General features: G+C 49.8%; 1 protein-coding gene and 1 non-coding gene across 2 annotated transcripts in view; one reads left to right on the top strand and one right to left on the bottom strand.

Moving 5' to 3' along the window:
* The first annotated feature begins 3,985 nt into the window (after window positions 1-3,985).
* TRNAL-UAG lies at window positions 3,986-4,067 on the top strand. Its single transcript has one exon. It is a non-coding gene; the product is annotated as a tRNA-Leu (tRNA).
* A 5,274-nt stretch (window positions 4,068-9,341) lies between these two features.
* SDR42E2 (short chain dehydrogenase/reductase family 42E, member 2) overlaps window positions 9,342-17,724 on the bottom strand; it is a 31,870-nt gene continuing 23,487 nt past the window's right edge. The window contains exons 8-12 of the mRNA XM_011931909.1: window positions 17,371-17,508; window positions 16,753-16,818; window positions 15,535-15,598; window positions 12,990-13,063; window positions 9,342-9,596 (exon numbers count right to left, since the gene is read on the bottom strand). Of these exons, the coding sequence (XP_011787299.1) occupies window positions 9,342-9,596; window positions 12,990-13,063; window positions 15,535-15,598; window positions 16,753-16,818; window positions 17,371-17,508 (597 nt within the window). The remainder of the gene's footprint in view (window positions 9,597-12,989; window positions 13,064-15,534; window positions 15,599-16,752; window positions 16,819-17,370; window positions 17,509-17,724) is intronic.

Below are 17,724 nucleotides of genomic sequence, written 5' to 3'. Positions count from 1 at the left end.
CAGAGACGCCTTGTCAGCAGGACTGTGGGAGGCCAGCAGGGCGACGGGCCTGGAGAAATGCAGGGTGGAGCAGAGGAACTGGCGGCCTTGCTTTCAACACTGGATTTTATTTTATTTTATTTTTTAAAGACTTTGCGCCCAGGCTAGAGTGCAGTGGCGTGATCTCTGCTTACCGCAACATCTGTCTTCTGGGTTCAAGTGATTCTCCTGCCTCAGGCTCCTGAATAGCTGGGATTACAGGAGTGTGCCACCACGCCCAGCTAATTTGTGTATTTGTAGTGGAGACGGAGTGTCATCATGTTGACCAGGCTGGTCTCGAACTCCTGACCTCAGGTGATCCGCCCTCCTGGGTCTCCCAAAGTGCTGGGATTATAGGCATGAGCCACTGGGCGGCGCCCGGCTCCACCACTGGATTTTCATTCTGTTAGAGAAGCAATTCCAGCACAAGGGTTCTGAGCAGCTCCAGAAATCCCTCCCTGAGCCCGCAAGGCCTGTTTTTTGCCTGATAAGGTCTAGTAGGTGCAGGACAGGTGTTGACTTGCATAAAATGATCAGAAAGAGTTAGGGGACGCGATGCTGTTGGCAGATGGTCCACTGCCCGAAGATGCTTTGAGCAATCGTAGGGGAATTTACCTAAAGGGGACGCTGCTTCCTTCTTGTGGTCACAGAGGGCAAGTCACAAGTCACAAAACAACTTTTGCAAAAGTAACGAGTGTTCCTTGCTGAAACTCAAATCCAGACAAAAGTTCTCTGAGACCTTATGCTGGGCAGCTCCGGCCGAAAGCATCTGTCTCTGACTCTGAAGTTCACGTGGCAAGATGGAGTGGACTTAACCAAGAATGCAAAACTATTTTTTTCAAGGAATATTCCTGCTGCCAACACTGTTCTAAGTCCTGAGGATATGGCAGTGGATGAACAAGACACCATCACTTGCCCTCCTGGAGTTGACCTCCTAACAGGGCCCAGTATCATCCTGGGAGAGAACACCTACTTGAAGCAGGGGGTTTGGAGAGATGTACGTGGAATACCACCAAGTGGCCAGTGCCTGGATAAGAACCCTTGTGGTGGCCAGGCCGCGGTGGCTCGCTCCTGTAATCCCAGCACTTTGGGAGGCTGAGGCAGGGGGGCGTCACCTGAGGTCAAGGAGTTTGAGACCAGCCTGGCCAACATGGCAAAACCCCATCTCTACTAAAAATACAAAAACCAAAAACAATTAGCTGGGCTTGGTGACAGGTACTTGGAATACCAGCTACTTGGGAGGCTGAGGCAGGAGAATCCCTTGAACCTGGGAGGCGGAGGTTGCAGTGAGCCAAGATCGTGCCATCACACTCCAGCCTGGGCCACAAGATCGAAACTCGCATCTTAAAAAAACAAAACAAGACAAAACAAAAACCAAAAAGAACCCTTGTGGTGAGAACCCTCAAGATACCGGGAGAGAACAAAGTCATCACTGTCACCCTTCTCACATGTGCCTAAATGCTTGGCATTTAGGCACTCATCTAAGCATTCATCTAAATGCTTGGCACGTGTTCAGACACAAGATCTCTCTCTGTCACCCAGGCTAGAGTGCAGTGGTATGATGAGAGCTCACCGTAGCCTCAAACTCCTGGCCTCAAGCGATCCTCCCACCTCAGCTTCCCAAAGGGATGGCATTACTGGTGTAAGCCACCATGCCTGGCCGAATTACCACATTTAATCTGCATTGACTTTACTCTCTGATATGACCAGAGCAGTGCCTGACACATTGTAGGTGCTCACAAAACATTTACAGAATGAATGAGTCTAATCCTCACAGCAAATCCTGTGTGGTAGATACTATCAGTATCACTCCATTACAGGGATGAGCAACTGAGGCCCAGAGAGAAGCGACTTTTCCAAGATCACACAGCTCATGGGAGTTCAGACTGTTTCACTCCCAAGCCCATGGGTTTACCCACTCGATTAGTTTCTTGTTGCTGCTATAACAAAACACAAATTTAGTGGCTTAAAGCAACACAGATTTATAGTGGTACTGTTCTGGAAGTCAGAAACGCTAAAATCAAGGTGTCAGACACCTTGTGTTCCCTTTTTGGTGCCTCTAGGGGAGAATTAATTTCCTTACCTTTTGCAGTCTCTAGAGACTGCCAACATTCCTTGGCTCGTGGCTACATCACTGGGGCCTCTGGTTCATCCTCGTACCTCCTCGAATTCCTGCCTCTTTCTTTTTCTTTTTTGAGATGGAATCTTGCTCTGTCGCCCAGGTTGGAGTGCAGTTGTGCGATCTCAGCTCACTGTGACCTCGGCCTCCCGGGTTCAGACGCTTCTCCTGCTTCAGCCTCCCGAATACCTGGAATTACAGGCACATGCCACCATGCCGGGCTAATTTTTTGTATTTTTAGTAGAGACGAGGTTTCACCATGTTGGCCAGGCTGTTCTAGAACTCCTGACCTCCAGTGATTTGCCCACCTCGACCTCCCAAAGTGCTGGGATTACAGGCATGAGACATCGTGCCCGGCCACCTGTCTCTTTCTTATAATGACTCTTGTGATTACATTGGGACCACCTGGATAATCCAGGCTCCTCTCCCCATCAGAAGATTCTTAATTTAATCACAACTGCAAAAGTCCCTTTTGCCACGGAAGGTAACATATTTACAGGTTCAGTGTGGGCATCTTTAGGGGGTCATTATACAGACTACCACACTCACTTACTAGACTGTCTTTACAACCTTGGATTTTTGTTTGCCATTTTCCTTAAATATGCAAGGAAATAGAAAACCGTATATGATTGTGGAATTAGAAAAATACAGACTGAAAGATGGGAAACTCCTGAAAGAGAAGGAAGGGGGAATAGAACTTGGGGACATCAAAAGAGACTTGAATTTTATCTAGAGTATTCATTTTAATTTTAAATTTAATTTTAAAAATTTGAGGTCAAGCGCGGTGGCTCACATCTGTAATCCTAGCACTTTGGGAGACCGAGGCCGGTGGATCACCTGAAGTCAGGAGTTCGAGACCAGCCTGACCAATATGATGAAACCCCGTCTCTACTAAAAATGCAAAAATTAGCCGGGCGTGGTGGCATGCACCTGTAATCCCATCTACTTGGGAGGCTGAGACAGGAGAATCGCTTGAAACTGGGAGGCGGGGGTTGCAGTGAGCCGAGATTGCGCCATTGCGGGCCAGCCTGGGCCACAAAAGCAAAACTCAGTCTCAAAAAAAAAAAAAAAAAAAATTGAAGCTAATATGCAAAATGTTAGTAATAATTCGAGATGACGGAAAATGGAATTTTGCTAGGTTGTACTCTGCATTTATTGCATTTTTTTTTCTAAAAAATACTAAAATCCTCTGTACGTACGAACAAGGGTCTTGGGAGGCTGGGAAATGTCGGCTGGCTGGGACACCCGAAGCTAGTTACTTAGCATCTCTATTTTTGTCCTCTGTAAAATGGGTCGCACAGCTTATGAAAGCTTAATAGTTTGATATGGAAGGAGCCCACACCTGCAAAGAATCTGTAACAACGTTCAATGGTTTTCCCCGCTGAACTCTTGATTCTTACATCGCGAGGGCAAAGGTTAGGCCATGAGGCCACGCAGGGCTACAGAGGCGCCTTGAGCTAGACAGAGCGTCCGCAGGTTGGGGACCCAGCTTGATTCGGTGCAAACTGGGGCTCCACGCAAGACCCCGGCCCACCCCGGAGGAAGCGGCAGCGCGGGAGCGCCCCTGCGTGGCTGAAGGCAGGATCACGCCCAAGGAAAACTCAAACCCAAACACACATGTGAGGATTTAATATTAAAAATATTAATGTTTGATAATTAGGCCCTCTTCGTTTTAATAGTGCATTCCTAGTGTCTTTACTATTGCTGATCACGAGAGCACTGTGACTCCAAGGCTCCCTGAGCGATGCAGGAGACGCGGGTTCCATATTGAACATGCGCAAACTTTGAGGGCGGGGCGCCTGCGTCATCACCCTAATATAGTCTGCAGAGCAAACCATGCGAGCGGGAGGTAGCGTGGCCGAGTGGTCTAAGGCGCTGGATTTAGGCTCCAGTCATTTCGATGGCGTGGGTTCGAATCCCACCGCTGCCACAACCCGGAGGGTTTCACTTTTTTTTTTTCCATCCTTAAACCATCTCTTTATGTAGTCTTTTATGTAGTCCTTTTCCAACCTCTCTTCCTTTTTTCTCCTTTCTGATGTCTTTTTTAAGCTTTAGATTGCTTATAATGGATTTTTTTTAGTGGAGGGGGGAAGGGAAGAGTAAAGGCAGAAACTGCAGTGCAGGCTCTTTCACTCTCTAGCCCAATACAAACCTCTCTTTCACCTACCCATCCAGCTCCCTCAAAACAAAACAAAAAAACAAAACAAGGGTCTCCATTTCCGGGGAAAAGCGTCCGAGCTAGCTTGAAAAGTTCCCAACAGCCTGTCTGGGTCTTCCCAGGGTTAGTTGCGGGTGGTTGTAATCATAACCTGAGTTAGGGAGTGCGGGGGGGTTCCCTTTCTGGCCTGCTCCATGTACTTTAGAGGGCTCCAGGGACCCCATAAACTTCTGTTGCCAGGTGACCCTGGAATAGTAGGGGTCTGGCCATACGTGGGGGTACCAACCTTGAGGTCTCCGCTTCATTGATTTCACCTCTTACTTGGTTTTCAGGCTTGATTTAGGGGTCCTTATTTATAAACAGTTGTTGAACTGTTTATGAAGGGCCTACTATGTGCCAGAAACCGTGCTCGTCCTGAGGCTATGGTGGTGTACAAGGCAGACATGTTTTCCAACCCATCGAACTTGCAGACATTGTCATTGTAATTAATCACATCTGTGAGAAGTGTTAGGCAGTACAGCATGCTAACCTGGCCCCTGAGAAGCAATGAAGTGACATTTAGCTGGGGCCTGAAATTGAGATTAGCCAAGTGAAAGTGCAGGGGGGTGGGGGGGTGGGGGTAGGATTTCCAAGAAGAGGGAACTCCTAAAGGAGGAGAGAGTCTGCTAAGGCTGAGATGCTGTGAAGGCAATTGAGGGCAGCTGTACAGAGAGTGGAGGTGGAGTATTGGCAACAGGTGAGGCTGAAGAGATAGGCAAAGAGGGCCATGAATGCCGAGTTAAGGCTTTGAACTTGGTCCCTTCCCAAGGGCAATGGGAAACCATGAAAGGCTTTTGAGCTAGAGAGTGGCATGTTTCAATTTGGAATTTGAAAGTTCACCAGTTGGGCGTGGTAGCTCACACCTGTAATTCCAACACTTTGGGAGGCGGAGGCGGGTGGGTCACCTGAGGTTAGGAGTTCGAGACCAGCCTGGACAACACAGTGAAACCCCGTCTCTACTAAAAATATAAAATTTAGCTGGGACTGGTGGTGCGCGCCTGCAATTCCAGCTACTTGGGTGGCTGAGACAGGAGAATTGCTTGAACCAGGGAGGCAAAGGTTGCAGTGACCTGAGATCACGCCACTGCACTCCAGCCTGGGCGATAGAGTGAAACTCTGTCTCAAAAAAAAAGAAAAGAAAAGAAAAGAAAAGTTCCCACTGGTAGCAGGGACAGGAGGTCCCATTCAATGCCTATTGCAATTGTCTAGGAGAAAGGACAGTGGCTTGTACCACAATAGTGGCCGGGTGCGGGACAGGAGGAATGAGTCAGGGAGACATTTTAGAGACAGAGTTGACATAATCCACTGATGAGCATGTCAAGAAGAGGAGGATCATGTCAAAAGTGACGCCCAGGATTTGCGCTTGGGTCATTCGATGGCTGGTTGTGCTTCTCCTCTCCCTGGGAGGGAACATGGGATAAATGGAAAGCAGGTTTGTGGGAGATGATGACTTCAATTTGATTTTCATTGAGTTGGAGATTCTTGTGGGATATGGGGTTGAGTAGGAGGTTGGACATAGATTTCTGGAGGTCAAGAGGCACGCCAAGGAAATGATACAGATTTGGGAGGTATTAGAGACTGAGGCCATGGGAAGGGACGAACTCACCTAGAAAGAGCCAGAAAGAGAACTCATCCAGAAGGAGAAGAGGGGACAAGACAGAGTGCCAAGGGACATCATCTTAAAGGGAGGGCAGTGGAAGAAAAGCCAGTGAAAGAGACGTGAAAGAGACGGGAAAGGCCAGCCATATATGTGGAAAACAGGTGTGGTCTTATAGAGACCAAGAAGAGTGGATCAGGAAGGAGGGGGCGGTCAACTATGTTGAACACAGCTAAGAGGACTGGCAAAATAAAGACTGAAAAATATCTATTACGATTTATGGACAAGATCATTGATGATCTTAAAGTCATTTTGGAATGGGTTGAGGAGAAGAAATGGAAACATAAATATGGTCAATTCATCACAAAATTTGATTTTGAAGAGGAGGAGCAAAAGGAAGAGTTGTGGGAGGGGAAATGGGGGAATCAGGGGAGGATTTTTTTTTTTTTAAGATGGGGTCTTGGCCTGTTGCCCAGGCTGGAGTGTAGTGCTGCAATCATAGCTTACTGCAGACTCAAACTCCTGGACTCAAGTGATTCTCCTGCCTCAGCCACCTGGGTGCTACCACATCTGGCTAATTAATTAATTAATTAATTTTTTTTTTTGGTAGATGCAGGGTTCTCACCATATCACCCAGGGTGGTTTTGAACTCCTGACCTCAAGCAATCCGCCAGTCTTAGCCTCCCAAAATGTTGGGATTACAGATGTGAGTCACTGCGCCCTGCTGGGAAGATATTTTCAAGATGAGAGAGACTTGAGGATTTTTTAGATGCCTGGCATTGGGTTTACAATGGGGAATAGCTTTAGCACCCATAATGGAAAGCTTATGAGTTTCGTCTTGATGGTCCCTTCAGATCGACTATGTCACCTTGGGCTGCCCACTGTGACAACTCTGTTTCCTGCATTTGTGATGCTTCTCCTTAGTGTCTCCAAGTAAGCTAGAACCTCCTACTTGCCCTTTCAGAACCTCACGGCTAGTGGTCTGGGCAGTCTCAAAAATTCTTACAGTGATTCAGTTTTTCTGTTGGGTGGGGATGCCACCTCCTTTTCCATTGGATAAAGAGGCTTGAAAGGAAAAAAGCTTTCTTGATATAGCGATCCATGTTGTCTCCATGCCCAGGGTTTAGACATCCTGCTTCCAGAGTGTTAGGGAATAGATGAGTTGGAGAAATCCAGAAAACAAATAAATTGATTCTCGGCTTTTGGGTTTTCAAAAGCTGAGGTTTGGCACTAGTCAAAAGATCTAGAAAATAATGTGAGCAGTGTGACACTGTTTTTCCTGCTCGAAGAATAGATTTCCCAGGATTAGCAGGGAGAAGAAAGAAAGGAAGGAAGTGAGTTTGGATGTAAGCATGTTATCGAGAGGAAAGGAAGCCCCAGGACTGCCAGCTTCAAATGGTCCGAGGTTTGTGGCTCTGAGAGAACGAGACCAATCCCAGAGTTCAAGCGCAAGCCTTGGCATGGCCAGGGTGTAGAAAAATAGAAGTTACCACGTGTTGTGTTTAGACCAGTGGGGGCTTAGGCGGTGCTCCTCCAAATTCCCCCAGCTGTAGAACAGAAACCCCCACCCTCCTCTGCTCTTTGGAATGAGACAATGCCCCAGTTTCTGTCATCTATAAAATGAGAATAATAAATCCTATTTAAGAGTGGCTGTAAGAATTAAATAAGATCATATAGATGAAAGCCCTTTCACACTGTCAAGCATTAAACAGACATAAAGGATTATTATTGATCTTTCAAAAATTATATACACACCTACAATTCAGCCTAGCAGAGAGGAGCATACAGTTTTTTTTTTTTAGCTCCTTCCCAAACTGCCCACCTTGTTCAGCAGAGTGGGAACACGCTGCTGTGGCCATGTTGGTTCTGATGAGCCCATTCCATCCCCTCCACCTCAGGCTTGTGATGCTTTTCTTCTCTGCCAGTCCCACGTGTGCATATTATGATCTATACCTGGTTTTATTGACACACTGATGTCTTGGTACTCACAACTGATAACACACCAAGATGATAGGGGGCGAAGTTACTGTGGAGAGCAGGGCTAGATTAAGAAGCTTTGTGACCTTAAACTTTAAAGATTATGGTGATCACCACTACCTCTAATTAGTAAATAGAAACAGTACTAAATCATAAAATGAAACCAACTAAACTCTATTTTTCCCATTATAGTTTTATTGGTACTTCATCGAGACATCCAATTATTTTAAAAGTTTTTTTTTTTTTAATTTTTTGATGCTCTTTCTGGTACTAAAACCTGTGCTTAATATGCTGTCATCCTCAGACAGGAACCCAAAAAGGCCAAGTCGGGCTCGGCAGAAGCTTGGGTCCTGGTTTTCCCCCAAGCCCTGGCTGTCAACACAGATCTGTGTGAATGAGAAGCCCAGAACACTGGGTCGGGGTGGATCGAAAGCAGTGTTACCAGACAGAGCAGCAGCCGACGGCGCAAACTCATACCAACTCCACCCCAGCCTGTATTAGCCCATAGCGACGCGGCAGCCAGGCTCTGCGGAGAACCCACCCAGGAGGCGGAACTGGAAAGGGGTGAAGCCGGAGAGGGAGGGGGCAGGGCCAGGACCCAATTACACTCGAGAAGGGCGGGACTGGACCCAGAGGGAGGAGCAAGGCCAGACCCAAAAGGAGAAGCCAAGGGGTGGGCTCAAGCGCGCGGGGAGGACCAGAAAGGGGGCGAAACCAGAACGGGGGAGAATCTGGGGGCGGGCCGGAACTGGGTAGAGACTAGGAGAAGGTCTAGAAGGCGTTGGAGGCTGTAAGCCTTGGCCCATGTCAGTAACCGGGGCAGGCCGGAGGGAGGAAAAAAGTGGCAGGGCCAGGGCTTGGAGGGAGGGACATGGACGTAGGCACGACTCAGGGGGCAGGGCGGGGGCGTGACCAGGACTCAGGAGGCGTGTCCAAACATGGAGGGGGGAAGGGGCGTGGCTATGACATGGGGCGGGGTTAGGCCTGGAGAGCGGCTCAGGACTAGGCCCTGAAGTCAAGGGGCGGGGAAGAGGCGTGCCCAATTTGAAGGGCGGGTCAAGGGCGCGGCCAAATCATGGAAAGGGACTAGGTGCTAGGTGTCGGGGCCGATCAGGGGCGTGGCCAGGATTCAGGGGGTGGAGGGGGAGCGTGCCCACTTCGGAGGGCGGGGAGGGACAGGGGCGGGGCCAAAACACAGGAGGGGCGCGAGGCACAGTCTGGGAGTAGTCAGGGACGTCGCCAGGATTCGGGAGTCGGGGCTAGGTCTGGAGGGCGGCTCAGGGGCGAGGCCAGGATTCAAGGGGCGGAGCGGAGGCGCGCTCAAACCCAGAAGGCGGGGCAGGGGCTGGTACTAGCCCAGGGAGCCGGGCGTGGGAGAGGGTGGAGCAGTGCCGACCCCAGCGGGCGGCGGACGGTTAGCGGGCGGCGGACGGTTACAGGCGCTCCACGAAGGCATGCAGAGGCTGCAGGCCTAGGAAGTGCAGGGCCAGGGCGAGCAAGCCGAGGAAGAGCAGCAGCCCGAGCAGCAGCCGCAGGAGGGTCCGCGCCGTGGAGCCGCGGGGCCGCAGTGTCGTGGACTGCACGTATAGCTCCACGGCGTCGGCGAACCTGAACTTGTCGGGCGCGTAGCCAAGCTGGGCGCGGGCCTTGGCTATCTGGAAGGTGTGCGTCACGGCCACGCTGCGCACCTGCGGGGACAGGCGTGGCATCCCGAGGGCGGGGCTCGTGGGAGGGGGGCATCCTCTACCTCGTTGTTTACGGAAAGGGAAAAGAGAGGGCAGGGATTTCCCCTCCATTGCACAGTGATTTAAAAGGACCCGAGGACAGCGTCTTGCTCCTGCGATGCTCTCATTAGAGAGGTTTTCCTTTCTTCCTTCCATCTTCATTTTTATTGAAGGGTGCCGCCTCTGCGTCGCCCCCTCCAGCCCCGCTGAATTTGCACCTTATTTAACTCCTTGGCCCCTAAGAAGGAAAGGTCTCACCCCTACACTCATCTTCCCGGCCTAGCACGGTGCTGGGACTCAGGAGGCCCTTGATACATTCTTAGGCATCCGCTAGGAGACGGTGAACGCCTGCCAGAAACATCTCCAGGAAACGACATTGGCTTCCTGCTCCCAACCCCAGACCAGCTGTGGCCAGGCGGACTCCAGTCGCAGCCTTTACGCCCTCGCTGATTAACTAAGCTTCCCTAAGAGAGGAATTCGATTATGCAGAACTGATTACTTTCCAGGGTCTAAGCTGTGTTTCCCCTGCTGCCAGATGGCTTGGGGCCCACTGGTGTCAAGGGTAGTAATGATAGCTATCAGTTAAGGAACACACACCTGGCACTTGGCCTGGGCTAAATCCTTTCTATGCCCTACCTCATTTAATCCTCTAAGGTGGTACTAGCACTATCTGTTCTGTGCATACTTGGAAAAAGGTCAGAGAGGTTGAGTGACTTGCCCGGGGTCACACAGGGGAGCCAGGTTCTAGCCTAATTTCGTCCCTGCTGTGCTGGCATCTGAAGATGCTCTCCCAGCTGACTCATTTCTTCCTCTCTTGTGCCTCAGCCAGACCCTGGGGAATAATCCACCAGCTGCTGGATTCTCCCATGGCACTGAAACAGCCCCTGGGGTCAAACCTGTGGTATTGGATGCTTAATGGGGGGTGAGGATAGAGACCAGTATTTGTCCGTTTTTGTCCCTGTCATTAAGTGCAGGGCTTTGGGGAGCACAGGAGCTGAGTTATGATAGATAAGCAGGGTCCCTAACACACCTAGATGTCTCTAGATGTCACCTCCTCTGGGGAGCTTTCTCTGACTTCCTCAGAGTTGGCTTAGGCGCCCCTTCTGTGTGCACTGGAGTTTCTCGCGATTTTCCCAAAAATGGCTCTAATTACAGTGTTGAGTTGTCTGGTTAGTGGGCTTTCTTCGCCTTTGGACTAGGAGCTCCCTGAGGGCAAGGACTATGTCTTCTTGCCTCCATTGCTCAGTACAGTGCCTGGTACCACAGGAGATGCTGAATACATGTTAAATGCGTTAAACGCTATAAAATCAAACTGGAGGGCTGGTTGGTGTGTCACAGATTGACCAGCAGAGGGTACCCGAGCCACAGCCAAGGAACTTCCACAGTTAAGGACACTGCCCCTGAACTGAACAAGGAAATCCCCAAGTTAAACAAGAGGGAGAAGAGCCAAGTCCCTGCCTGACCACAATTCAGCTGCACCCTGGCAGCTATTTTATGGATGTGATTCCTGATGCATTTTCACAAGCTAATGGTTAAGCTTGAAATCACTGAGGTCTGGGTTCAAATCCCAGCTCTACCATTTAAGTGAGTGATCACAGGCAGGTTATTTCACTGTGTGTCTCACTTCCTCCTCTCTAAATGGAGAGGACAATGGCGTCTACAACTCAGTTAAATGGGATAAAGCACAGTGCCTGGCATATTGTCATCACTCAAGAGATGGTATCATCTTATTCTCTCCTCTACTGATCCGGATGGTTCAAAGGAGAAGCCATAGGTGACTACTTCTTTCTGTGGCCCATTCTCCACTCTCCCCCTCTGACTCCCCTTATTAAAGAGCACTGAACATGGAGTCTGAAGCCAATTCCAGTATGGTGTGGCCTTGGACAAATCAATAATTTTCCTAATTTTTCGTCATAAAATGGAGAGCATGATTTTTTTTTGACCTTTTTAACTTAGCAAGGCATCAGAGACAATCAAATGAGAGTGGACTGGAAGGAATTTTTTTTTTTTTTTTTTAAGATGGAGTCTTGCTCTGTCACTCAGGCTGGAGTGCAGTGGTGTGAATGGTGTGGTCTCAGCTTACTGCAACCTCTACCTCCCAGGTTCAAGCGACTCTCCTGCCTCAGCCTTCTGAGTAGCTGGGACTACAGGTATGTACCACCACACCCAGATAATTTTTGTATTTTTAGTAGAGATGAGGTTTCGCTATGTTGGTCAGGCTGGTCTTGAACTCCTGAACTCAGGTGATCCACCTGCCTTAGCCTCCCAAAGTGCTGGGAACAAGTGTGAGCCACTGCGCCCGACTGGACTGGAAGGATTTTTGCAAATAACCTCAAATACCACCTATTGCTTTGCTATTTACAATCTGCGATGAAAACATCTTCTCTTCTAACTAAGCAAATATGAACCTGCATCATCATTATTATGAGACTAGTATTCTGAGCCAGGCATGGTGGTACATGCCTGTAATCTCAGCTATTTAGAAGGCTGAGCGGGGAGGATCTCTCTCTCTCTCTCTCTCTCTATATATATATATATATTTTTTTTTTTTTTTGGTTTTTAGGGGCAGGGTCTCTATCTGTTGCCTAGGCTGGAGTACAGTGGTGCTCCTGGGCTGAACTCCTGGGCTGAAGTGATCCCCCCACCTGAGCTGGGACTAAAGGCATACACCACCTTGCCTGGCTAATTTTAAAATTTTTTGTAGAGATAAGGTCTTTCTGCATCGCCCAGGCTGGTCTCAAACTCCTGGCCTCAAGTGATCCTCTTGTCTCAGCCTCCCAAAGCACTGGGATTATAGGTGTGAGCCACCACAACTGGCCAAGAGGATCGCTTGAGCTCAGGAGTTTGAGACTAGCCTGGACAACATAGTGAAACCCCGTTTCATAAAAATAATTATATTCTGTATATAGTAGGTACTTAATATATACTCATTATTCAGTAAGCATGAACTATGAGCCTAGGACCACCAGGCTGGTGTGTGTGTGTGTGTATGTGTGTGTGTTGAGAGTTGGTGGGATTGGTAGCATTCAAAGAAGTGAATGGCCTGAAACTTGCCTTGGGGAACCTCCAGTCTGGTAGAAAGACAAGATGCTTATGAATGAAGAAACAGTGATGATGGATGGGCTTGGAGCTGTCACATTTCAGACCCACAGCCTCAGCAAAAACCCAGAGGTTGGGGTAATCATAACAGAAATAGCACCAGCTTTGGGCCCACATGGAAAGTTCTGAGACCTCAGACAAGCATCCATCGTCATGGTGTCAAAGGGGTAAAGAGTGGTAGCAGTGGGGGTGGTGGGGAGAGGTGGGAAGGGAGGGTGGGGAGCAGGGCCCAGGCTCCCATAGCAGCAGCCCACTTACCTCACTCCGAGTGAGAAGCGGTGGGAGGCAGCAGATGGGTCTCAGGGCCAGATGCAGGCGCTCCATCACTGCCGCTGCGGGGAAGAAGGGGGCCAGTGACCGGGGCCTCACATTATGCAAACTCCAGGGAGGCCCTTGGGGACAAATCAATGGGGGCACCATTTGCTTTGCTAGAGGTCACTTTCAAAAGTCATTGGATTCCTTTAAATCAGCAGCCCATGCTGGGGTGCCTTGTTTAGCTGTGAAATATGTCACAAGCAACTTGTTTTTAGTATTAAAGGATTGAGCCAGGTGCAGTGGCTCATGCCTGTAATCCCAGCACTTTGGGAGGCCGAGGCAGGCGGACCTCCTGAGATCAGGAGTTCGAGACCAGCCTGGCCAACATGGTGAAATCCCACCTCTACTAAAAATACAAAACTTAGCCGGGCATGGTGGCATGTGCCTGTAATCCCAGCTACTGGGGAGGCTGAGGCAGGAGAATTGCTTATACCAGGAGGCAGAGGTTGCAGTGAGCCGAGATTGCACCACTGTACTCCAGCCTAGGCGACAGAATGAGACTCTGTCTAAAAAAAAAACCCCAAAATTAAAGGACTGAAGTTTTTAAATAAATCTGAGCAGATTCAAAGTTATCCATATAATAATCTCTCTCACTTCTATTCCAATACTCTCTGCAGTAGGAAAGAGGTTGGAGTAACAGGTCTCAAACTGGGCTGCATGTGGGACCAATTTAAAAATAATGCTGGTGAGAACCAGGTGTGGTGGCTCATGCCTGTAATCCCAGCATAAGAGACTGAGGAGAGAGGATCTCTTGAAGCCAGGAGTTCAAGACTAGGCTAGGCAACAAAGTGAGACACCCCCTCATCTCTAAAAAAAATATTTTAAAAATAGCCAGGCACGGAAGTGTATGCCTGTCACCTCCACTACTCTGGAGGCTGAAGTGGGAGGATCACTTCAGGCCAGGAGTTCGATACCAGCTGGGGTAACATAGCAAGACCCCCATCTCTACTAAAGTATAAAAATTAGCTGGGCCTGGTGGTAGGAGCCTGAAGTCCTAGAGGCTTGAGAGGGTGAGGCAGAGAATTGCTTGAGCGCAGGAAGTTGAGTCTGCAGTGAGCTATGATCATGCCACTGCACTCCAGCCTGGGTAGCAGTGCAAGATCCTGACTCTAAAAAAACAAAAAATACTGACACTTCCCTCCTGCTTCCTCCTTGCTAATCCCAGTTTAATTGGTCAGTGGTGTGGCTGAGACATTTCTCTATTTTAAAAGCTCCCAGGTGACTGTGAAGTGCAGCCCTGGTTGAGAAGCACTGAGTTACTGTTAGCCCACTGGGAACTGGGAACGTATTTACAATCCTCCCCAAGTGCCATCGGCCGTGGCCCAGGGCCAGGAGTGCCAATCACTGTGGAAATGCTGTGCATGAGAAGTTGCCCTGCATGTGTTCCCTAGTGAACAAAAATTGCAAACCCCTGCTTCTAATGCCAAGCTACTCGATGCATTTAAAACACAAGAGATCCTACCAAGGAGACCCTGGAACACAGCTATTTGGGACTGGAGGGCCACCATCCCCTCAGGCTGGTCACTCCATGTCTGAAGTGTCTGAAGCCTGCTCTGCTTTCCAGCTGGGAGGAGGCCAGTAGATGGGTGCTGGGGACAGAGGGAAGGGCAGCAGCCAAGAGGCATTGTCGGGGGTGGAGGTGGGAGCAGAGACTGACCTTCAGGGACAGGAGGAGAATCTAGAATCAAAATGGAGCCTCCGTTTGTCCTAAAGTAGCCCTGACTTCAGGGTGACCTTGGGGGACAGAATCCCAGGGTTCCCTCTTCTCCTGATTGGCATGAGACCTCCCAGCAGCACCACGAAGAGCCCAGATCCCGCCAAGCCCAGTTGTGAATTCAGCCTCTCCCGCTTTCTCACTGTGGCACTTTGAGAAATCACTAACCTTTCAGAGCCTCGGGTCAAGTCATCTTTACAATGGTCCCATCATAACTGCCTTGCAGGTGGGACTAGGGTGAGGGAAGTGAGACACCTAGGGTGTGGAATTTAAGGAGGCACTTGCTTCCGGCACCAGGCAACTGCAAACTCAGGCTTGGAGCTGCTGCACGGGCTCCTTAAATTTTGTGACCATGGTGCCTCACTGTCCTCATCCTAGTCCTGGTCCTGCCTGAGTTTCTTTTTCTTTTTTTTCTTTTGAGATGGAGTCTTGCTCTGTCACCCAGGCTGGAGTGCAGTGGTGGGACCTTGGCTCACTGCAACCTCTGTCTCCTGGGTTACAGTGATTCTCCTGCCTCAGCCTCCCAAGGAACTGGGAATACAGGCGTGCGCCACCACACCGGCTGATTTTTACATTTTTAGTAGAGATGGGGTTTTACTGTGTTGGCCAGGCTGGTCTGGAACTGCTGAGCTCAGGTGATCTGCCTGCCTCAGCCTCCCAAAGTCCTAGGATTACAGGCGCGAGCCACTGCACCTGGCCCCTGAGTTTCAATTAAGGCAATGCAAGGTACACCTGGCACATGGAGGGCTTTACTACGCACACTCCTTTCCTTACCTGTCAGGTAAACCCAGGAGGTAGGCACCTGGATCCAGGGCTGGCTGTATCCCAGCTTCTCAAACTGAAAAGAAACATGACCTGGACTGAGAATAGGTGGTTCAGGTACTGGTGTGGAAAGACCACAGGCTCCCTCTACTGGGGACCAGCAGAAGTACCTGCTGTCTCCCCACCAGCCCACCCCAGGGGGTAGACCCTGCAGCCAAACCCAAGCCTATGCCAGTCTTGAAATGAAATCTGCAGCTTGACCCAGAAAACCCAAGGAGTAATTGAAAGCATGGGATAGGTAAATTTTTTTTTTTTTTTGCAGAGATCAGGATGATGTGTTGCTCGGGCTGGTCTCGAACTCCTGGCCTCAGGTGATCCTCTTGCCTCAGCCTCCCAAAGTGCTGGGATTACAGGCATAAGCCATTACACCTGCCAGGTAGCTTTTTAACTTGGGATCATTCACATCATTTAATTATCACCTACATCTGTCTATACCTAGAGACACTCCAAGGCATTTATGTAGAATCTGATTTTTCTAGAATTGACTTTTCTGTTATTAAAGAGAAAAAAAAACAACAACAACACAACATGTGTGTGGAGGGTGGTAGGAGATGCAGCAGAAATGGGCTGGCATGGGATAAGGTGAGCTCTTCACTGGCATAAAAACTTTCCAGATCAGGAGAAAACCTGTGTCCTTTAGCCTGGGTTTTCTGGTCTACCCCTTCCAGGCAAGCCTGGCTGCTAGGAGTCTGGGCTGCTCAGAGAGGACGCCAGAGTTCCCAGGCAGCCGTGTGGGGAGGCCCCAAAGCCAAACACCTCCCCTGCGCTTTTGACTCTTCCACATGCCTCCTTCAGAGCCTCAACACATAACAGGTGGCTCACAAGCAAAACTCCACAGGGCTAGGAGCCAATACAAATCTGGAAGCATCGAGACCAGCCTGGCCAACATGGTGAAACCCTGTCTCTACTAAAAATACAAAAATTAGCCGAGCAGGGTGGTGTGCACCTGTAATCCTAGCTACTCAGTAGGCTGAGGCATGAGAAGTGCTTGAACCTGGGAGGTGGAGGTTGCAGTGAGCCAAGATTGCGCCACTGGACTCCAGCCTGGGTGACAAGAGCGAAACTCTGTCTCAAAAATTAAAAAAATAAATAAATACATAAATAAAAAGGAAGAGAAGGTTAGGGATCCCAGAATGATCATTCGGGGTGGGTGGGCATCTGGGCACCTACCAGCGGGGCCATCCACTCAAAGAGGTTGACGCTCTCCCCATCGTTGATGTAGTACGCCTGCCCACTCTGAAGGGGACATGTGGGAGGGGATGGTCAGCCTTCTCCCCAGCAGCCTGCCCCCACCCTTCCAGATGGCTCCCAGCAGCTGCTCCAACCCTGAGATCTCTGGAGCAGCCCCAAGACCTGAGGACACACCTGAGCTATTCCCTGTGAATTCTAGGACGACCACACTAACTAGCTGTGTGACCTCTATGGAGTTGCTTAACCTCTCTGTACTTCAGTTTCTTCATCGGCAAAATGGGAGGATAATAATGAGATCTCCTTCTTGGACTGTTGTGAAGATTAAATGCGACATTATGTGTGGCGGCTTAGCATTTGGCACCTGTTATTCTGGGATCAACACCAACCTCACGTGCTCATAGGAAGAGCTAAAGATGCTCTGTAAAGAACTCTGCACTCCACCTACCGGCTTCCCCCAAGCTTCCCTGGGCTGAGAGTCTCTCTAGCCTTCTTAAGTTGGGGGGAAATCTTGTGTGCCATCCAGGAATCCCCTAGGGATGGGGCGCTCTGCCTGCAGCCCTGTGGGGAAGGTGGTTGGGGGTGTCAGAGGGGACTCACAGCCACGTAGCCCTTGGCTGCGGTGAGGGCCTCGGCCGCCAGCACATGAGCCTGCACCAGATTGTGTACGTGGACCCAGTTCATCCGTGCCTTGCGGTCCCCAAATCGGAACATGAACAGCCTCTTCTTGATGTGGCCCTGGTGGAGAGGGGTGGGTGATAAACATAGGCTTGTGCCCGGAATGGCTTTATATTCCATCCAGATGCTGATGGCTCCCCAGGTTCTAGCTCCAGGTCAAGCTGCTCTGCTCCAGGCTCATGTATCCAGTGCTCTCCGGATATCAAAAACAGGTTGTCTAACAGAAAACTCAAACTCACCAGCTCCTGGAGTAAGCATTTGATCGTCTCTCCCATC

Source organism: Colobus angolensis, unplaced genomic scaffold, assembly GCF_000951035.1.
Source record: "Colobus angolensis palliatus isolate OR3802 unplaced genomic scaffold, Cang.pa_1.0 Scaffold92, whole genome shotgun sequence".
Taxonomy (NCBI): domain Eukaryota; kingdom Metazoa; phylum Chordata; class Mammalia; order Primates; family Cercopithecidae; genus Colobus; species Colobus angolensis.
The sequence above is the reverse complement of the archived record's forward strand: the minus strand, read 5'-3'. Positions and strand labels throughout refer to the sequence as shown.